At 39.3% G+C, this 15,711-nt stretch overlaps 1 protein-coding gene across 5 annotated transcripts in view; it reads left to right on the top strand.

The window, feature by feature from the left end:
- Nucleotides 1–15,711, top strand: part of strip2 (striatin interacting protein 2) — a 56,246-nt gene that overhangs the window by 11,619 nt on the left and 28,916 nt on the right. For 3 of the 5 annotated variants that reach the window (XM_034673821.1, XM_034673820.1, XM_034673823.1), the window contains 8 exons: nt 4,495–4,569; nt 9,993–10,127; nt 11,267–11,387; nt 12,167–12,235; nt 12,907–13,013; nt 14,056–14,183; nt 14,368–14,556; nt 14,921–14,971. In XM_034673821.1, the coding sequence (XP_034529712.1) occupies nt 4,495–4,569; nt 9,993–10,127; nt 11,267–11,387; nt 12,167–12,235; nt 12,907–13,013; nt 14,056–14,183; nt 14,368–14,556; nt 14,921–14,971 (875 nt within the window). The remainder of the gene's footprint in view (nt 1–4,494; nt 4,570–9,992; nt 10,128–11,266; nt 11,388–12,166; nt 12,236–12,906; nt 13,014–14,055; nt 14,184–14,367; nt 14,557–14,920; nt 14,972–15,711) is intronic. The other 2 variants (XM_034673822.1, XM_034673824.1) reach the window with 1 other exon arrangement.

The raw sequence follows: 15,711 nt of genomic DNA, 5'->3' as shown, positions 1-15,711 counted from the left end.
TGAAGCACTGTGTGATATATTTTGTGTTTCTGCTGACATGTTCAGGGGCATCGTAGTGGGGGAAAAAGTGGGACAGACTACCTAGGGCCCAAGTTGGGAGGGGGGCCCCTAATGGGCCTGAAATAAAATGTGTTTTCTACTACGCTTTTCTTTTGTTTTGTTATAACTGCAATAAGATAACTAAAATTGTCTGAACAAACATTCAGAATTCCTTTCTGGAATTTCTTTCCGGCTCCGTGAGATACGCGTTTCATGCCTGAAGTGGGGAATTGTCATATTTTCATAGCATCAAGTGTGGCTGAATCTGATTGAAAGTAAACTGTAGGTTTTTAGAGTTTTATTTCACTTCATGAGGTTAGATTATACCAAATAATGCCCCCTTGTTGTTATTCAACAAGTGACTTGGCTTCAAATAATCTTGTTTAAAGAGGTGGACAGTCTGAAGGTCAATATTGTGCAGTTACATTTGGAGAAATTGTAAAAAGAATAATATTGATATGTAGCTTAGATTTGAGTCAGTTAACCAGGATAGTTTCAAGCATATATTTTTGTTTAATGCAAATAAACTAGTATTATAGCAGCAATGTTATATATTGTAGGCTTGGCTATGGTAATGGTGCCCACTGTGATATCTTTTCAGGGGGCCCATAATTCCTTGCAACGCCCCTGAGCATGTTACTTACGTAGTGTTAACTAAGAGTCTGTCTGATAGGTGGATTCATTGTAGAACTATTTTGATGACATGGCTTTGGTGATAGCAATCTCCATCCAACATTGTACAACACACTGTAGCCTAAACTGAAAATCTCTGTCCATTAAAACAAGTAGACGGATTCTTTTTTTGCTGAAGACATGCAGCAAATGGTCGAGCGGCCGGGAGTCGAGCCGGCGACCTCTGCGACAAGGACTATAGCTTTTATACGTGGAGCACTTAGACCACTACGCCACTAACGCCCCGAGTAGTACACCGATTCTTAATAAAATGACATGCTGACAGTCTTTTTCCAAAGATGATATATTTGCATGACATAGCACTGTCATGTCGTTGACAGTATTTTTTTTTAACAATATTTTTTATTTATGTTCAATAAGAACATACAGAACACATCACCACATACCACACCAGTTGCAAAATAAAATACAAGCAGCCCTCGCTGCATATACACAAACACACACAATAATAATAATAATAATAATAATAATAATAATAATAATAATAATAGTAATAATAATAATAATAATAATAATAATAATAAAATTAAGAAAAATAAAATAAAATTGTCACACTCAATAGCCCTACAGATAAGTATAATCTATTGTTGCTTGAGAAAGTCTATTGAGGGTGCCCACACCTCTTCAAAATCTTGCATTTTACTCCTAATTACATAGGTTAACTTTCCTAGTGTAACACACATTGCCATCTCTCTAATACAAGTATTTTTTTTAGTGAAATATTTTGACATCTATTGAATGAATTCATACATAATTTGCACAAATTCATTATTTCAGTTTATAACCAGTTATCTGCAAAACATATCACGCCGCTTCTACGATGTCATTCGAATTTACTCCTGTGGTGACGTAGCAACAAGAGTGATTTGCATAGTCATGCATGCAAAACCGCTCCCACCCATAGATCGCTCCACATCCTCCATAGCTATAGTGGTTTTGCCTCTGTGTTGAGTCAAGATGTCAAAGGTTGGAGCCAAACATGCCAACTGCTCTGTCTTTGGTTACAAAAACCAACAAATGTCTACATTCTGTCCCAGAGCCGGAGGACCATAGAAAACAGTGGTTGCTTTTTAGTTTTAACAACAACTTGCTGGCTGCAGTTGGTGCTTATTTGTTTGTTTATGCCAGCCGTTTCACCTTGGACTGCTTCAACAATCACGGCTGACCACACAAAGTTACAGACGACTCCTAAAAGGCAACAAGGACATGTTGTCAACAGCTGAAAAAAATAGTATTACTATTGATGTATTTGTGTTTACACAAAGTTGTCCCTGTAAATCTGGTCTGTCATGTATCTTCACGTACAAGTGAGGCCTGCTTTCATGCTTGAATCTGTTCTCTGTGCACTTTCAGTAGCTTTTATCCCTTATGTCATGGCTAACTGTGTCAGACTCACAGTTACCTGGTAAAATTATGCACAGTTGTTATGTATGACACAGGATCTTACCCACAGAATACCAAAAGGAATACCTGTGCTTCTGCTTCGCATACAGACGACGGTGTGCTATTGATAGTAAAAGCAAATTGTATCTGGATTAACATTCCTCTTGTTTTCTTCTGCTTTAATATGCTGCAGTGTTTTTAATGAAATCATAACAATAAGCTGAAGGCACAGAACCAAATCTCCTAGTCCAGACATGTTTTTCAGACATAGGACACATTGTATGAGTCATGTTGTGAGTAATCATAAACAGAGATTATACATTCAAAGCTGCGAGCGTCTGTGTATCTGGTTACAGCTCAGTATGAATGCCAGAAGATGCAAAGTGACGGAGGAAATAAAAACAACATTATGATTTAATGTTTCTTAATACAATACGCAACAGAGATCTGTCCTCCGTCAAGCACCGATTTCTCCATCCCTGATCCAGGTGATGTGAAAACAGAAACTTTGAACAACGACATTGATTTGACGTCAAAGTGATTGTCCTCCTGGTAGATTACAAATGGCAGATGATTTGCCAAGATTGTTAGTCACACTGGCAAACAGACACAAACAGACAGACACAGAGGCTTTCTAGCGACAGCTCCTCGGGCGCTGAGGATGGCGACTGTTTTCAGAACAGGAGGAGATTCATGAAAGCGTGACGAAGCACTGATGTGTGCATGAAACAGATGAAATCACCACCGATGAGAAAGATCTGTCTGTTTTGCATTATGAAATATGAAGTTTACCTGCAGGAGTTCACCCATCTCCTTCTCCTGTCTGTTGTATTCTGTCGTCACTTTCCTTTTGCATTCTGCTTCAACTGTTAGAATCTATTCCTATCTCTTCTGATAAATTCTATTTCAACTGTGTATCACATTCTTATTGTTTCACTCTATTGTACCAACCTAAATGTTCAGTTGCTCTTGTTCCTTTGTAACTATGATGCATCCCATTCACCTTTGAAGTCAGATGTCGAAGATGCAAGCAACATGACGACATCTCCTCAGCTAGAAGAATTTCAGAATACTATCGTTGAGGTTAATTTGATTACATAAACAAGACTAAGTTGCTTATAAGCACTATTAAAATCACTGCTTTTTTACTGTTAAGACCAGGAGCAGCCATCTTGAACTTTGAGCTCAGGGCAATTGATATTTCCCCTCATGGGAGCGATCCAGTTGATGTGTTCGACTTGCATCTTGGAATTTACTGACTTCCGAGGTCAAAAGCACCATATTGCTTTCCTATTTCATATTGCTTTGACTGTTTTTTTTTTCCATTCTACAAGATTTTTCTAATATATTCTATATCAGGGGTTCCCAAACTTTTCAGCCTGAGACCCACAAAATATTGGTGCCAAAGACTTGCGACCCCCACTGTCCCTCAAAGTGATTTAATGTGGCTTCATTTAGCTGGTCTGCAGAAAGTTAGATTCAAGATTCAAGATTCAAGAAAGCTTTATTGCCAAGTGAGCTCGCACTCACAAGGAATTTGAGGTGGTGAATGGAACACTGGTACTTAACAACAAGACAGTAAGGAAACAACAAGACAGTAAGGACACAACAAGACAGTAAGGACACAACAAGACAGTAAGAACAATAAATATATAAACCGAAACACAAATCCAAAAATTCGAAATAAAAATAAAAATACTATCTGTACCATTAAAGGTATAGAAGTACTTTTAGTATTTTTACTAAGCCTACCTGTAGCCTACCTATATGTGCATGTGGCATGTGGCTGTGTTTCCTGTGCCTTTATGAATTAACCTACTGCTACTGATGCTTTTAATAATTAACTGTTCACTAACCCTAAACTTAGGAGTCATCTGGCAAAAAGAAAGGCAGAAAACTCACTACATTTTCTATTTTCAAGGTTTTATTTCAAGGTTAGCTACTATTTTTGTAAATATTTTTTTACTATAATGGGTCAGAAATACTATTTTTAGATAACTTTAAAAAAAAAACATTCTGAAAGACATCTCACGACCCCCCATTTGTGTCTTGCGACCCCCCAGGGGGTCCCGACCTACACTTTGGGAACCCCTGTTCTATATCATATTGCAGGTTTTATCAACATTTATCATTTTATATTTTTTTTTATCTTTTTTTGGTATTTTTGAACTTTTTTTTTCACTTTTACCTTTAAATAATCAAAAAAAACATCAAATCATCAAAAATCTAAAATCTAAAAAAAATGGAAAATTGCAACCACAAAATGATTCATTTTAACTCGAATATGCTTTCATGGTTTGGCTAATCCAAATAATACTAATACATTTCCCATTATTTGCTCTATCTTTTAAGTTGCTAATTGTTATTTTGTGTCCACAGAGCTCTACAGTTACACAGAAGAGCCAGAGTTCGCCCTGAACAGAGACTACTTTGAGGAGGACTTCAGGAGCCATGGTACAGTTTGTTTGTGTGTGTATTTGTGTGTGTGAGAGAGATAATACATTTATTAAGTGGCTCCAAGCTAATCTAAACAAATCAAGGGGAAGTGTTTAGATTACCTGGAGGATACCAGGGGTGTTGTTCCCCGCACAGGGAAGTTGACAAAATTAGCTGCCTGTGTGTTGGAGACACAAAAGAGGTCACACATACTCACACTCTGCCAAGACCCTGCTTTCCTTTGCCATATCAAACACAATGAAGTCCACAGCCAGGAGACTGGAACTGCTGCCTTTTGTTGCTGCTGTTTACCACAGAGACCTTGATAGCTCCTCCAACTGTGAGGCCGCTGCTGACTGACAGAACAGTGCCAAGTCCTTTTGTGCGGCCCTGAAAGTCCCTGTTGGCTCCAGCTAAGTGCTTGATAACAGCTTGCATAAGTACGATGGTGAAGGTTAACTGAACGGAACTTTTCAAAGAGAGTGAACACTTGAAGAAATGTTATTCACAGGGGATTGCAAGCCGTTGAATTAATGGAGAAAGTAAAGGTGTTTTCACAATACATCAATCAGCATCTGAATCAAGAACTCCTAGTGGCGCAATGCAGTGTTAGTGCTACATAGAACCTTGTAAGGTTCTTTACTTTGTATCTATATTCCAACCAGAACCCTTTCAGAGGGTCCTACCTAGAACCCAACCAAAAACCATCTGCGAATGGTACCACCCAGAACCCCCTTTGGCAGATTCTGAAACACCCTAATATGGTGTTTCAGTTCTTTCAAGAGTTCTGTCTGAAGAAATTATTGCTGTGGTGCATTTGGTTCTTCGTAGGAAGTAGGGATGTGCATGTTCAGTCACCTAAACAAACAACTTAACCCTTGATTGTTGGCTCCAGGATTACTCGTTGGTTAAACAGATCATCAATATTTTTATAACTGAAGTCCTGAAATGCTGGTGACATGTTTTGTATAAGCTGTAGCGCAGCCATCTGCCACTAGCTAGGGCTGTGTAACGCTATAAAGCTCTACTACCAGGATGTAAACAAGCACAGATAGCAGATAGCATCTTGTAGCCTGCAGCCTGCTTTGGCAGTTTTCTGATCTTGAAAATGGAGATGAAGTTGTATTTAGGTTGTGTTTGTTTAAACTGGCATGTAACCACTTGACCAGAGCAATGCGAACCAGCACAGGCATGTTGAAGTTAACCTGCAAGGAGCACTGAGGGTTGTTGGTGTTAGCCACACTCAGCAAACCTATATAACACTGTTTACCCACTGATAGGTTACATACAAGATTGAGAAATGTATTTAACATAGCTAAACACTGAATCACCCGAGTGTTTTCTAAACTTTAAACTCATTGGTTAGTCAGAACTTACTTTCTGTTTAGACCACAAGGATATGAATCGCTCTGGAATATCACCAGAAGGAACCGCAACCCTTCACACAGAACCCTTTGAGAACCCTTGTTCCAAGAGATTAGCAGCTGATTGCTTTGTTTCAGATAAGCAGTGTTTCTGTAACAAACCTTTAAGTTGAAGCTGCATGGTTATATTCCAACCTGAAAATGTATCTTTTTTTATTTTATGTATATATATTTTATTCATTTTTACACATAACAAACACAGAACAAGACAGCACAGACGTAGTCAAATTACTGAATAAAAATAAAAATATACATATAAAAACAATAATAACATACATGGGTCATATAACATATATCATATCAGATACAATCTTATCTATCTAAATTACTTGTCAAAGGAAAAAACAAGACTATGACGTATTTTTGAAGATATAATGTTGGCACCCTTTCTTGCGGTAAGCCAACCAGATCAGAGAGAAGATAATCTATGAAGGGTTGCCAAATATTAAAAAATAGGTTGTCAATGCCCTTTAATTTAGCACTGAGGTGTTCCATAGGAAAAAGCCTTGAATGTTTCTCTGTACCACTGCGTGATCGATGGAGGCTTGGAGCAGAAGTTTACCCATTAGGACGAGCTGTCCTTCTGATAGAGAGAACTGTTGTGGAGGTACGCTCAGGAGAACAATGCTGGCTTTAGTTTTATTGTTCTGTGAAAAATTAAACCAAGCTCCTGGGCAATATTTTTCCAATAACTGGATATTAAGGGACATTTGCCATACACAAGAAAATGTCTCTTTAGTCTGGTCTACATACGTGACTGCTTTTTTAATTTGTAGATCTGCAAATGCAAAACAGAAGTTATGCATTTTCTGTTCTTCTTTTTTAAAGTTCAGTTCAAGCAGTGGTCAGTTGGGACTTTAAGGTTAATCCACTCTGAACTCCAAGTGCACTTAGATCTTTAGCAAAGCACCACGCATACATAAATGACTGAATTCATGTTTTATCATTTTTGATTCCACAAAAAGATTTCATAGTCATATAATTTTCCAAATATTGTAATTTGATAAAAATTAACAATCCAACAGTGATCATCAAACCATTTCCCTTCCTTGGCCCTCTGACTTATTTTTAACCTCACACTGAAACCTCTGAGACGGATGTGTTATAACACATTTCAGCTCCATTGTCTCACCTCTGGGCTGCTACACAAGCGAGTGATGCTTTTCAGTGTGCACCTGTTTGAGGCAGGGTTGACCAGGCACATCAAAGCTCTGCTCTTTAAAGCTGTTCAAAGAATGAATATCCCCACAGATACAGAAGGAGGGGGGCAATCCTAACCATGTGATTAACAAAGCAGCTTTTTCAACATGAATTAATGTCAGTTTGAGAAGAGATCATGCTGAAATACAATGTTTGTTTACCTGATATTGTCTAGTATAGTGTCTTAATGTCTTTTTACAGATTATTTGTCTATGTAACAATCCAAAAAAACTGATGATAATAACATCAGTCTGGTGTAATCTTCCACAACAGACGCAGGTTTTAGGGATTTTGACAAATTACCAAAATCTTACTGAGAGTGAAAAAAAAAGCCATAAAGGTCTAAAGTCACTGTAGCACATATTATAAACAACAGAATATATCTATACCCTATAGGCTCTAGGAGAAGGGTGAAACAAGCTTCATCCTCCTCATCTGTCACCTCCTCTCCAAGCTGAGTGCTAATGAATAGCAGGATTAGAAGAGAGCCTCTCTGGCTGCTGTTTTAAAAAGATAGAGCACAGAGCTACCTCTTTACATCACAGCCTTTTCATTACTGTCTTTATGTGTGTGTGTGTGTGTGCTCAGTATGCACCGTCTGTGAGCTGTCACATGATGGATTTCCTCTTTGAAATCTGTGCTTTGTATGTGTGTGTATGTCAAAGCCATTGACGTTTTGCTGGTAATTTTTCTCCTGCCATTACACTGTAATTCCCCACTGTCTCACTGTGATTATGACAACGTGTCTAATTTAAGCTTCTCACAGGAAAAAAAAAGTAGGCTTTTTGGGGACAGTGCTGTAATTACAAAGCATTTTTTCTCCCTGATTTGAGCAGACAGTGCTAGTTAGTCAGTCTGAGCTCCACTGATCATGATGATTTTCTACTACTTAATGACTATTACTGTCTTTACAATTGACATTAAGTCTAAGAATAGAGGACTTACAGTGTAAGAAGGCATGTATGTATTAAAGCTGTACTTTTTGTTAGAGGTGTACTTTATGCTAGACTTAGTTTTTGCCTCTTGTGTACATACTGTACACCATGCCATAGACTAGAGACCCCCACTGTCCTTGGAGGTGATAAGCATGCACAAGCATTATAGCAACTGCAACAGCCAAACAACCATAATATTATTGTACAGTAAATTGGACATACATACACCTTAATTTCACTGGTTGAAGAAACTTATCCATGTGCATATGTCACTGATGCTTTCATTAAACAATCTTAATTACCTCAGGGACCAAGTTCAGGATTGACTGATTGACTGATTTATTTATTTATTTATTCACAAGTTTTCTGCTTTTTTTTGTTGCCACATGAAACATGAACAACAACGTGAAACATCTTGAAACTGAACACTACTTTTTTTTCTATGTTTACAATAATGGAAAGAAAATGCAATTTTGAATAACATACACTACCAGTCAAAAGTTTTCGACACACCTTCTCATTCAATGGTTTGTATTTATTGTAATTATTTGAAACACTGTAAATTAATACCAAAGACATTCAAACTATGAAAGAACATATATAGTATGATTTAATTTACAAAAAAGTGTTAAACAAACCAGAATATGTTTTATATGTTAGATTCTGTAAAGTAGCCCCCTTTTTCCTTCATGACAGCTTTGCACACTCTTGGTATTCTCTCAGTCTGCTTCATGAAGTGGTCTCCTGGAATGGTTTCTAATTAACATGAGCCTTGTCAAGAGTTCATTTGTAGAATGACTTGCCTTCTTAATGTGTTTGAGACCATCGGTTGTGTTGTTCAGATGCAGGGTTAGCACACAGTGGATAGCCCTATTTGACTACTGTTGTAATTCATATTATGGCAAAACCATATTATTCATAGTTTTGATGTCTTCAGTATTAATCCACAATGTTGGAAATAATTAAAATAAATAAAAACCATTGAATGAGAAGGTGTGTCCAAACTTTTGACTGGTAGTGTATATACATAAATATTTTGTTGGAAGGCTTCTGCGCCCTCCTCCAATCCATGTCTCATGACCCCTCACCATACACATTGACACAAAAACATCTTAGGGCCATATACACCAAAACACAGCATCAGACATGCACATCGCTAACAACTATCTGTAGAATAATTTGGAACAATGCCAGAAAAACCACACTCTGAAAGTCACTCTTACAAGGGAAGCTATTTAAAGTAACACTGCAATATGTGACTTCCAAATTTTTAATAAGTGAGCAGCCCACAGTTGGTGGAGGTGAAGCAGAGGGCGAGGAATGACTTGTCATTTTTTCTTGTTTATGTTTTGGTAGTTGTAAGGTTTGGTGTGTGTTTGTGACTTAAGAAATGGTGCATGCATACTTTATCACACTTATCAGCACTGCAGTTGTAACTTTATGCAAACTCACAGCAGCAGGGGTAGACTAAAAGAGTCTGGTACACACTACACAAAGTTCCGGTGTGCACACTAGCAAGCTCAATAACTCAGTTTGTAACAGTGTAGATTTATTGTCAGCCTTATATTACCTGACAGTCCTTTAACAGGATTGGCCATGCTTTGCTAGCAGTGCAGAACGATGGGCAATGTTTTATGAAGTCTTGCAGCATCCCTCCTGTTGTAACTCAAGGCCCCTAAAGGGGTCCAAGGGGTCAGTTTGGATCACTTAAGCTATCAAATATGTAAACAAGGATGATGTATAAGTTGTTGATAGAGAAGAGCGGTGAAGAGCTGAGCATTGCTGAAATTATAGAATTTCATCCTCTGTTCTTTCATCCCTTTGGGAAATAGTTGCCTTAAATGCATTCAAAAAAGATATCTCTGTCGTGTCCTTCCTGCAGCTCGAGGCAGGAGGTGGATTGAGCTGACGGTGGAGGAGCAGAGGACGTATGTGATGAGACTGCTGGACGCGCTGGAGGTGACAGACAGAGACAAGAGGCTGAAGGTGGCAAGGGCCATCCTGTACCTGGCTCAGGGTACGTAAGAACAATACATAACATAAAGCAATATGTCCGTTACTCAGCAGATTTTGTATTGTCACAGTACAATAGAAATAAGTGCACCTCATATAATTAAAGAGGTGGTATAATGCTCGTATTACACAAAAAAAATATGAAGTTAAAATGTGGGATGTCAATACTAAACATGGGCAAAGTTTCTAATTGTGAGGAGACGTGTTTTGGAGTAATCCCAGGATGAGAGTGTCAGCTGATCTGAATGGCTTATTCAAAGAGGTACAACAGAATGATGTAGAAGGGACATAAGATTAGCTTAAATCGTGACATCACTGATTGGTGAGTCTTCTTAAAAGAGCATCATAAACGTAAAATGTTACGAAACAGCAACTTCCTGCTCTGTTCTTTGTTACTGGAGATTTTTTTTGTCCTGTTCCAAACAGTTTGAGTTTGAGCTGGGGTCCTAAAAAATACGTCCATATTTAATAATTTGTCATTTTAAGTTTAGAAACACAATTTTGTAGCATGGCAACAGTGGAGGAGGCTTCTGAAGTGCTGGGGTGGCCTCAAGGAGACGGTGCTGAAACAAAGCGTATCAGACAAAGGCTGAAGTTAGGGTTCTCAAAGACACCAGTCTGACATAAGTAGAGAAGTTATTTAGCCCTAAATCATGTAGAGATACTACTAAGCTATCAGATGGGCAAAATAAAGCCTGAAACAAGCATAATACCCCCTCTTTAGTAATGCTAATTTTTATTCCAGTTTCCTAATAAGCCAAATAACTAATGTCCAAACATTTATTTTTTATATATATATTTTATGGCTTTTTGCCTTTATTGTATAGGATAGCTGAAGAGAGACAGGAAATGTGGGGAGTAGATAGTGGGGGAAGACATGCAGGAAATGGTCACGGCCGGGAAGAGAACCGAGGACTTGTAGCCTCTGTATGTGGGGCGCTTAGTCCGCTAGGCCACCAGCGCCCCGAAGTCTGTCCAAACATTTCTTAATTCATACATTCAGAGTTGTACTATTACAAGGGATAAATATCATACACTAAATTACATAAAGACCAATGTAAAACTTACAGAGTGTCTAAAGTCTGTAAAACAAGCACACAAAACAATCTGAAATCAGACCTTTGACATACTGTCTTTCCACAGGAGTGTTTGATGAGTGCGACACAGAGGTGGATGTGCTCCACTGGTCCAGACACAATGTCTTTCTGCTCTACGACATGGGTATCTTCACGGCACTGCTGGAGCTGCTGAGCATGGAGATTGAGTAAGTGGGACACGTTGAATATCCTGAGGATGTTTCAGCTGTTTGAAAAAGTGCCATTACTGCAATGACTGACAAAAAAATTCTATTTTTATTGAGCAATCAAGGAAATCTTGACACTGAAATCCAAAATCGTATTATCTGCTGAAGGGTTTATGTTGTGGTTGTCATGTTACTGAAAGGCCACACTTTAAAAGCACGTTTTTACTTATGCTTGAAAGCTCAAATAGCCACCTCTCAATTTTGAATCTCTGGCCCTTAAACAGATTCACTCAGTCCTTCCGAAATCCTCCAAACCTCTATGCAGTGAGAGGTGCTCACTTGAGTGTGAGGAGGTTTGTAGGGAAAGAAAAACATAGAGAGCAGAACAGAAAACCCTTCTTGTGATCTACACTTCAAAACCTCCATTGAGGATATGGCAGAGCAGCAGATCCTTCAAGTCATTTATTTTTCTGCCGGTGCCAGCCTCTGTTGGGATCTAGTGTTTCTTTGTTGTTATGTAAGCTGCTCTGAGGCTTCATGGCACAGCCTGCCCGATTACCATGCTGCACAGCAAAGCCAAGCAAAGCAGTGTAAGTAAGCCATCAAACAAACATGCACATGGTGTTATGCAGGTTATCCTAAAGCATGAAAAATGCATCCTGTTAGAAATGAGACTATGGTTGTTTTTTTGTTTTTTTTTAAGTTTGAATTTCTTTGAATATTTGATTGCAAGTGGGTGCACACTGGTTTTTCTTCCAATGAAAGAAGGTTATTATTTGCTTGTGTCTTTGTGTCTGCAGTAACAGCCAGGCGTGCAGCAGTGCAGTGAGAAAGCCTGCCATCTCTCTTGCAGACAGCACAGAGCTCAGGTACGCAAAATCACCAATCTACTTATTCTTCCCTTTCATAGATAGAGGGATACTTTCTAAATATAAACTTTATGTCTCCCATTGTGCCCTTTTCTTAAAGCATCCTAATGTTCTATTTTCTATTCACATTCAAAGATCATCTGTGTTCACTTTCATTCATTTTCGCCCCATCTGAACGGAATTCATTTTCAAACAACACCCCTCTGCACGCTCATATTCACACTCAAACATCCACATATGCACAAAGGCTCATTTGGGCATTCCCTTGTTGAGAGTAATAAATAATTACAGCCTGGAGGAGCAAATTTGTACATAATTGCTGCCACTAAATTGAAAGTCACTGTAGTCATTTTGAACAAAAGGAGATGCTTTGTTGGGTGAACAAAGCACCTAAGGAACAAAGTACCACCTGACTTACATCAATTAATTATGAATAGGTGGTTTGTTATCCTGAAAATCCCTCCCTCCCATACGGACATGCACACACAGATCGCATCTTCCTCTGCTTCTTGCACTTATGTTTAATTGTTACTCATCATTTCCTCTCTCATATTATTGTCCTTTTTACTTGCGAACCTTTTCAGGCTCATCATTAGTGTTTAAAGAACCAATTAAATGCCTCCCTCCCTCATGCGGTCAAGCTGAGTCATGTGTGTTTGTTTTCCTTGCAGAGTACTACTGAGCATCATGTACCTGATGGTGGAGACCATAAGAATACAAACAGAGGACGACAGGCCTGAGTGGAGAACAGCCAGAGAGGCCTTTAAGAATGAACTAGGTGTGTGTGTGTGTTAAGAAAAATACAGGGCACCATTTATAGAGGAGAGTAGGGTATGTCATAACAGATGCTTTCATACAGTATCTCACAAAAGTGAGTATACCCCTCACATTTCTTCTAAAGATGATGCACAAGAAACCCGCAAACAGTTTGCTAAAGACCAGCAGACTAAGGACATGGATTACAGGAACCATGTCTTGTGGTCTGATGAGACCAAGATACATTTATTTGGTTCAGATGGTGTTAAGCGTGTGTGGTGGCAATCAGGTGAGGAGTACAAAGACAAGTGTGTCTTGCCTACAGTCATGGTGGTGGGAGTGTCATGGTCTGGGTCTTCATGAGTGCTGCCGGCACTGGGGAGCTACAGTTCATTAAGGGAACCATGAATGCCAACATGTACTGTGACATACTGAAGCAGAGCATGATCCCCTCCCTTCAAAAACTGGGCCGCAGGGCAGTACTCCAACATGATAACGACCCCAAACACACCTCCAAGATGACCACTGCCTTGCTAAAGAAGCTGAGGGTGAAGGTGATGGAGTTGTCAAGCATGTCTCCAGACCTAAACCCTATTGAGCATCTGTGGGGCATCCTCAAACGGGAGGTGGAGGAGCACAAGGTTTCTAACATCCACCACCTCCTTGATGTCGTCATGGAGGAGTGGAAGAGGATTCCAGTGGCAACCTGTGAAGCTCTGGTGAACTCCATGCCCAAGAGGGTCAAGGCAGCGCTAGAAAATAATATTGGCCACACAAAATATTGACACTTTGGGCCCAATTTGGACATTTTCACTTAGGGGTGTACTCACTGTTGTTGCCGGTGGTTTAGACATTAATGGCTGTGTGTTGAGTTATTTTGAGGGGACAGTAAATTTACAATGTTAAACAAGCTGTACACTGACTACTTAACATTGTATCAAAGTGTAATTTCTTCAAAGTTGTCCCATGAAAAGATATAATTAAATATTTGCATAAATGTGAGGGGTGTACTCACTTTTGTGAGATACTGTATATCCAGTGATTTGAACTTTGACCTCTTATAGGTTCACCTCTCTACAACGGGGAGCCCTTTGCCCTGCTACTCTTCACAATGGTAACCAAATTCTGCAGCATGAATGCCCCACACTTCCCCATGAAGAAAGTGCTACTGCTGCTTTGGAAAACAATACTTGTGAGTACAATGTAAACATTCATGAACATGTATTGTAAGCTATTTTGAACATCTCAAGCTTCTGCAGGAGTATTCGTTGGGTAATGAGGATGCATCCATCTGCATTGTGCTCTTCCCGACTCCTGCATTCACTGATCAAATGCTTGTGAATCACCATGCTCCTGCGTCTGTCCTCCTCCTCCAGTTCACGCTCGGGGGCTTTGAGGAGCTTCAGGAGATGAAGATCCGGGGCAGGGAGCGTCTGAACCTACCCCCTCTCCCAGAGGACAGCATCAAGGTAGTCAGGGCCATGAGAGCAGCCTCGCCCCCGGCCTCAGCCATGGAGCTCATTGAACAACAGCAGCAGCAGAAGAGAGGACGCCGCAGCCGCAGGGTACTGACCCCCCCGCCCCAAACTCACGCACACACACCTCACATATTCAAAGCTTTTTTTTAAATGCTCCCATGACTAATTGTATCATTACTTATCTTTTTGTAGATGAACAACTTTACTTGTTCTTTAGAACTCATTCTGTAACTCACCTTCTAACTCTCTGCTGGGTCAGGTTTCCTACATTTCTTTAGCGCTAACATCGCTGGTTCTCTGTTGTAAGTCAGTGATCCCAGAGATGAATCTGGAGCTGGGTAGGCTTTGACAATTCAAAGCCTGTTGTTTTTACTAAAGCTGTAGACTGGAAAGGCTTTCTCTCTAATTGCCCTCTGGTTTCTCATTGCCCCTCTTCCTTGTGTCCCCACAGAGTGCCTTTGTTGATAGCTTGGAAGGAGACAGTCCCTTTCCCAAGAAGCAGGTCTTTACCCACAAATTCCCTCTTTTTCCTTCTGCATTTTCTCTCTGCATTGAGCTGGACTTTAAGCACTCCTCTCCAACCTCCCCTCAGAATGTATTTTTTCTCTCTTCTCTCTGTCTCTTCTGTTCTCCTCCTGTAAAACAACCACATCAAATCATATCAAAGTGCACCAAAACCAAGACAGCAATATTTAACATGACAGATATTTTACCCTTGCTGCTTTTTAAATTATTCCAGCAGACAAAATGTAATTTTTTTAAAGAAAGGCATTAATCAAAAAACATCTAAGTGATCCTATTCATTTCAAATGATTAAAGGAATAGTTTAACATTCAGTAAATACACTTTAGCCCATGTTAGGTGAGATTATAGATACCTTGATGGTGTCTGAATGCTAAATATAAAGCTACTGCAAACTGGGAAACCGTTGTTTTGACCATATTCCACTTAAAAGCACTCTCAAAACTCACCAATTTAACTGTTACATGTAGTTTGGTTTGAGCGGTGACTCTCTGAGGTCTACCTCGGCTGCTAGGCAATGTCCCGGTGACTTTAATATACTTGGTGTATAGGCATGAGATTGGTATTGATCTGCTAATCTGATTCTCTCAACAAAAGAAGCTAATAACAGCCTTTTCCAAAATGTTGAACTGTTCCTTTAATTTAACCATTATTTTTCAAGCATGGTTTCTTTCATTTAGGTCTTTTTTCTGTTATATTTTTGCTGTTCCTTTACTTATC

Source organism: Notolabrus celidotus, chromosome 21, assembly GCF_009762535.1.
Source record: "Notolabrus celidotus isolate fNotCel1 chromosome 21, fNotCel1.pri, whole genome shotgun sequence".
NCBI classification, from domain to species: Eukaryota; Metazoa; Chordata; class Actinopteri; order Labriformes; family Labridae; genus Notolabrus; species Notolabrus celidotus.
Note: the sequence above shows the minus strand (reverse complement) of the source record. Positions and strands in the feature narration are given on the sequence as shown.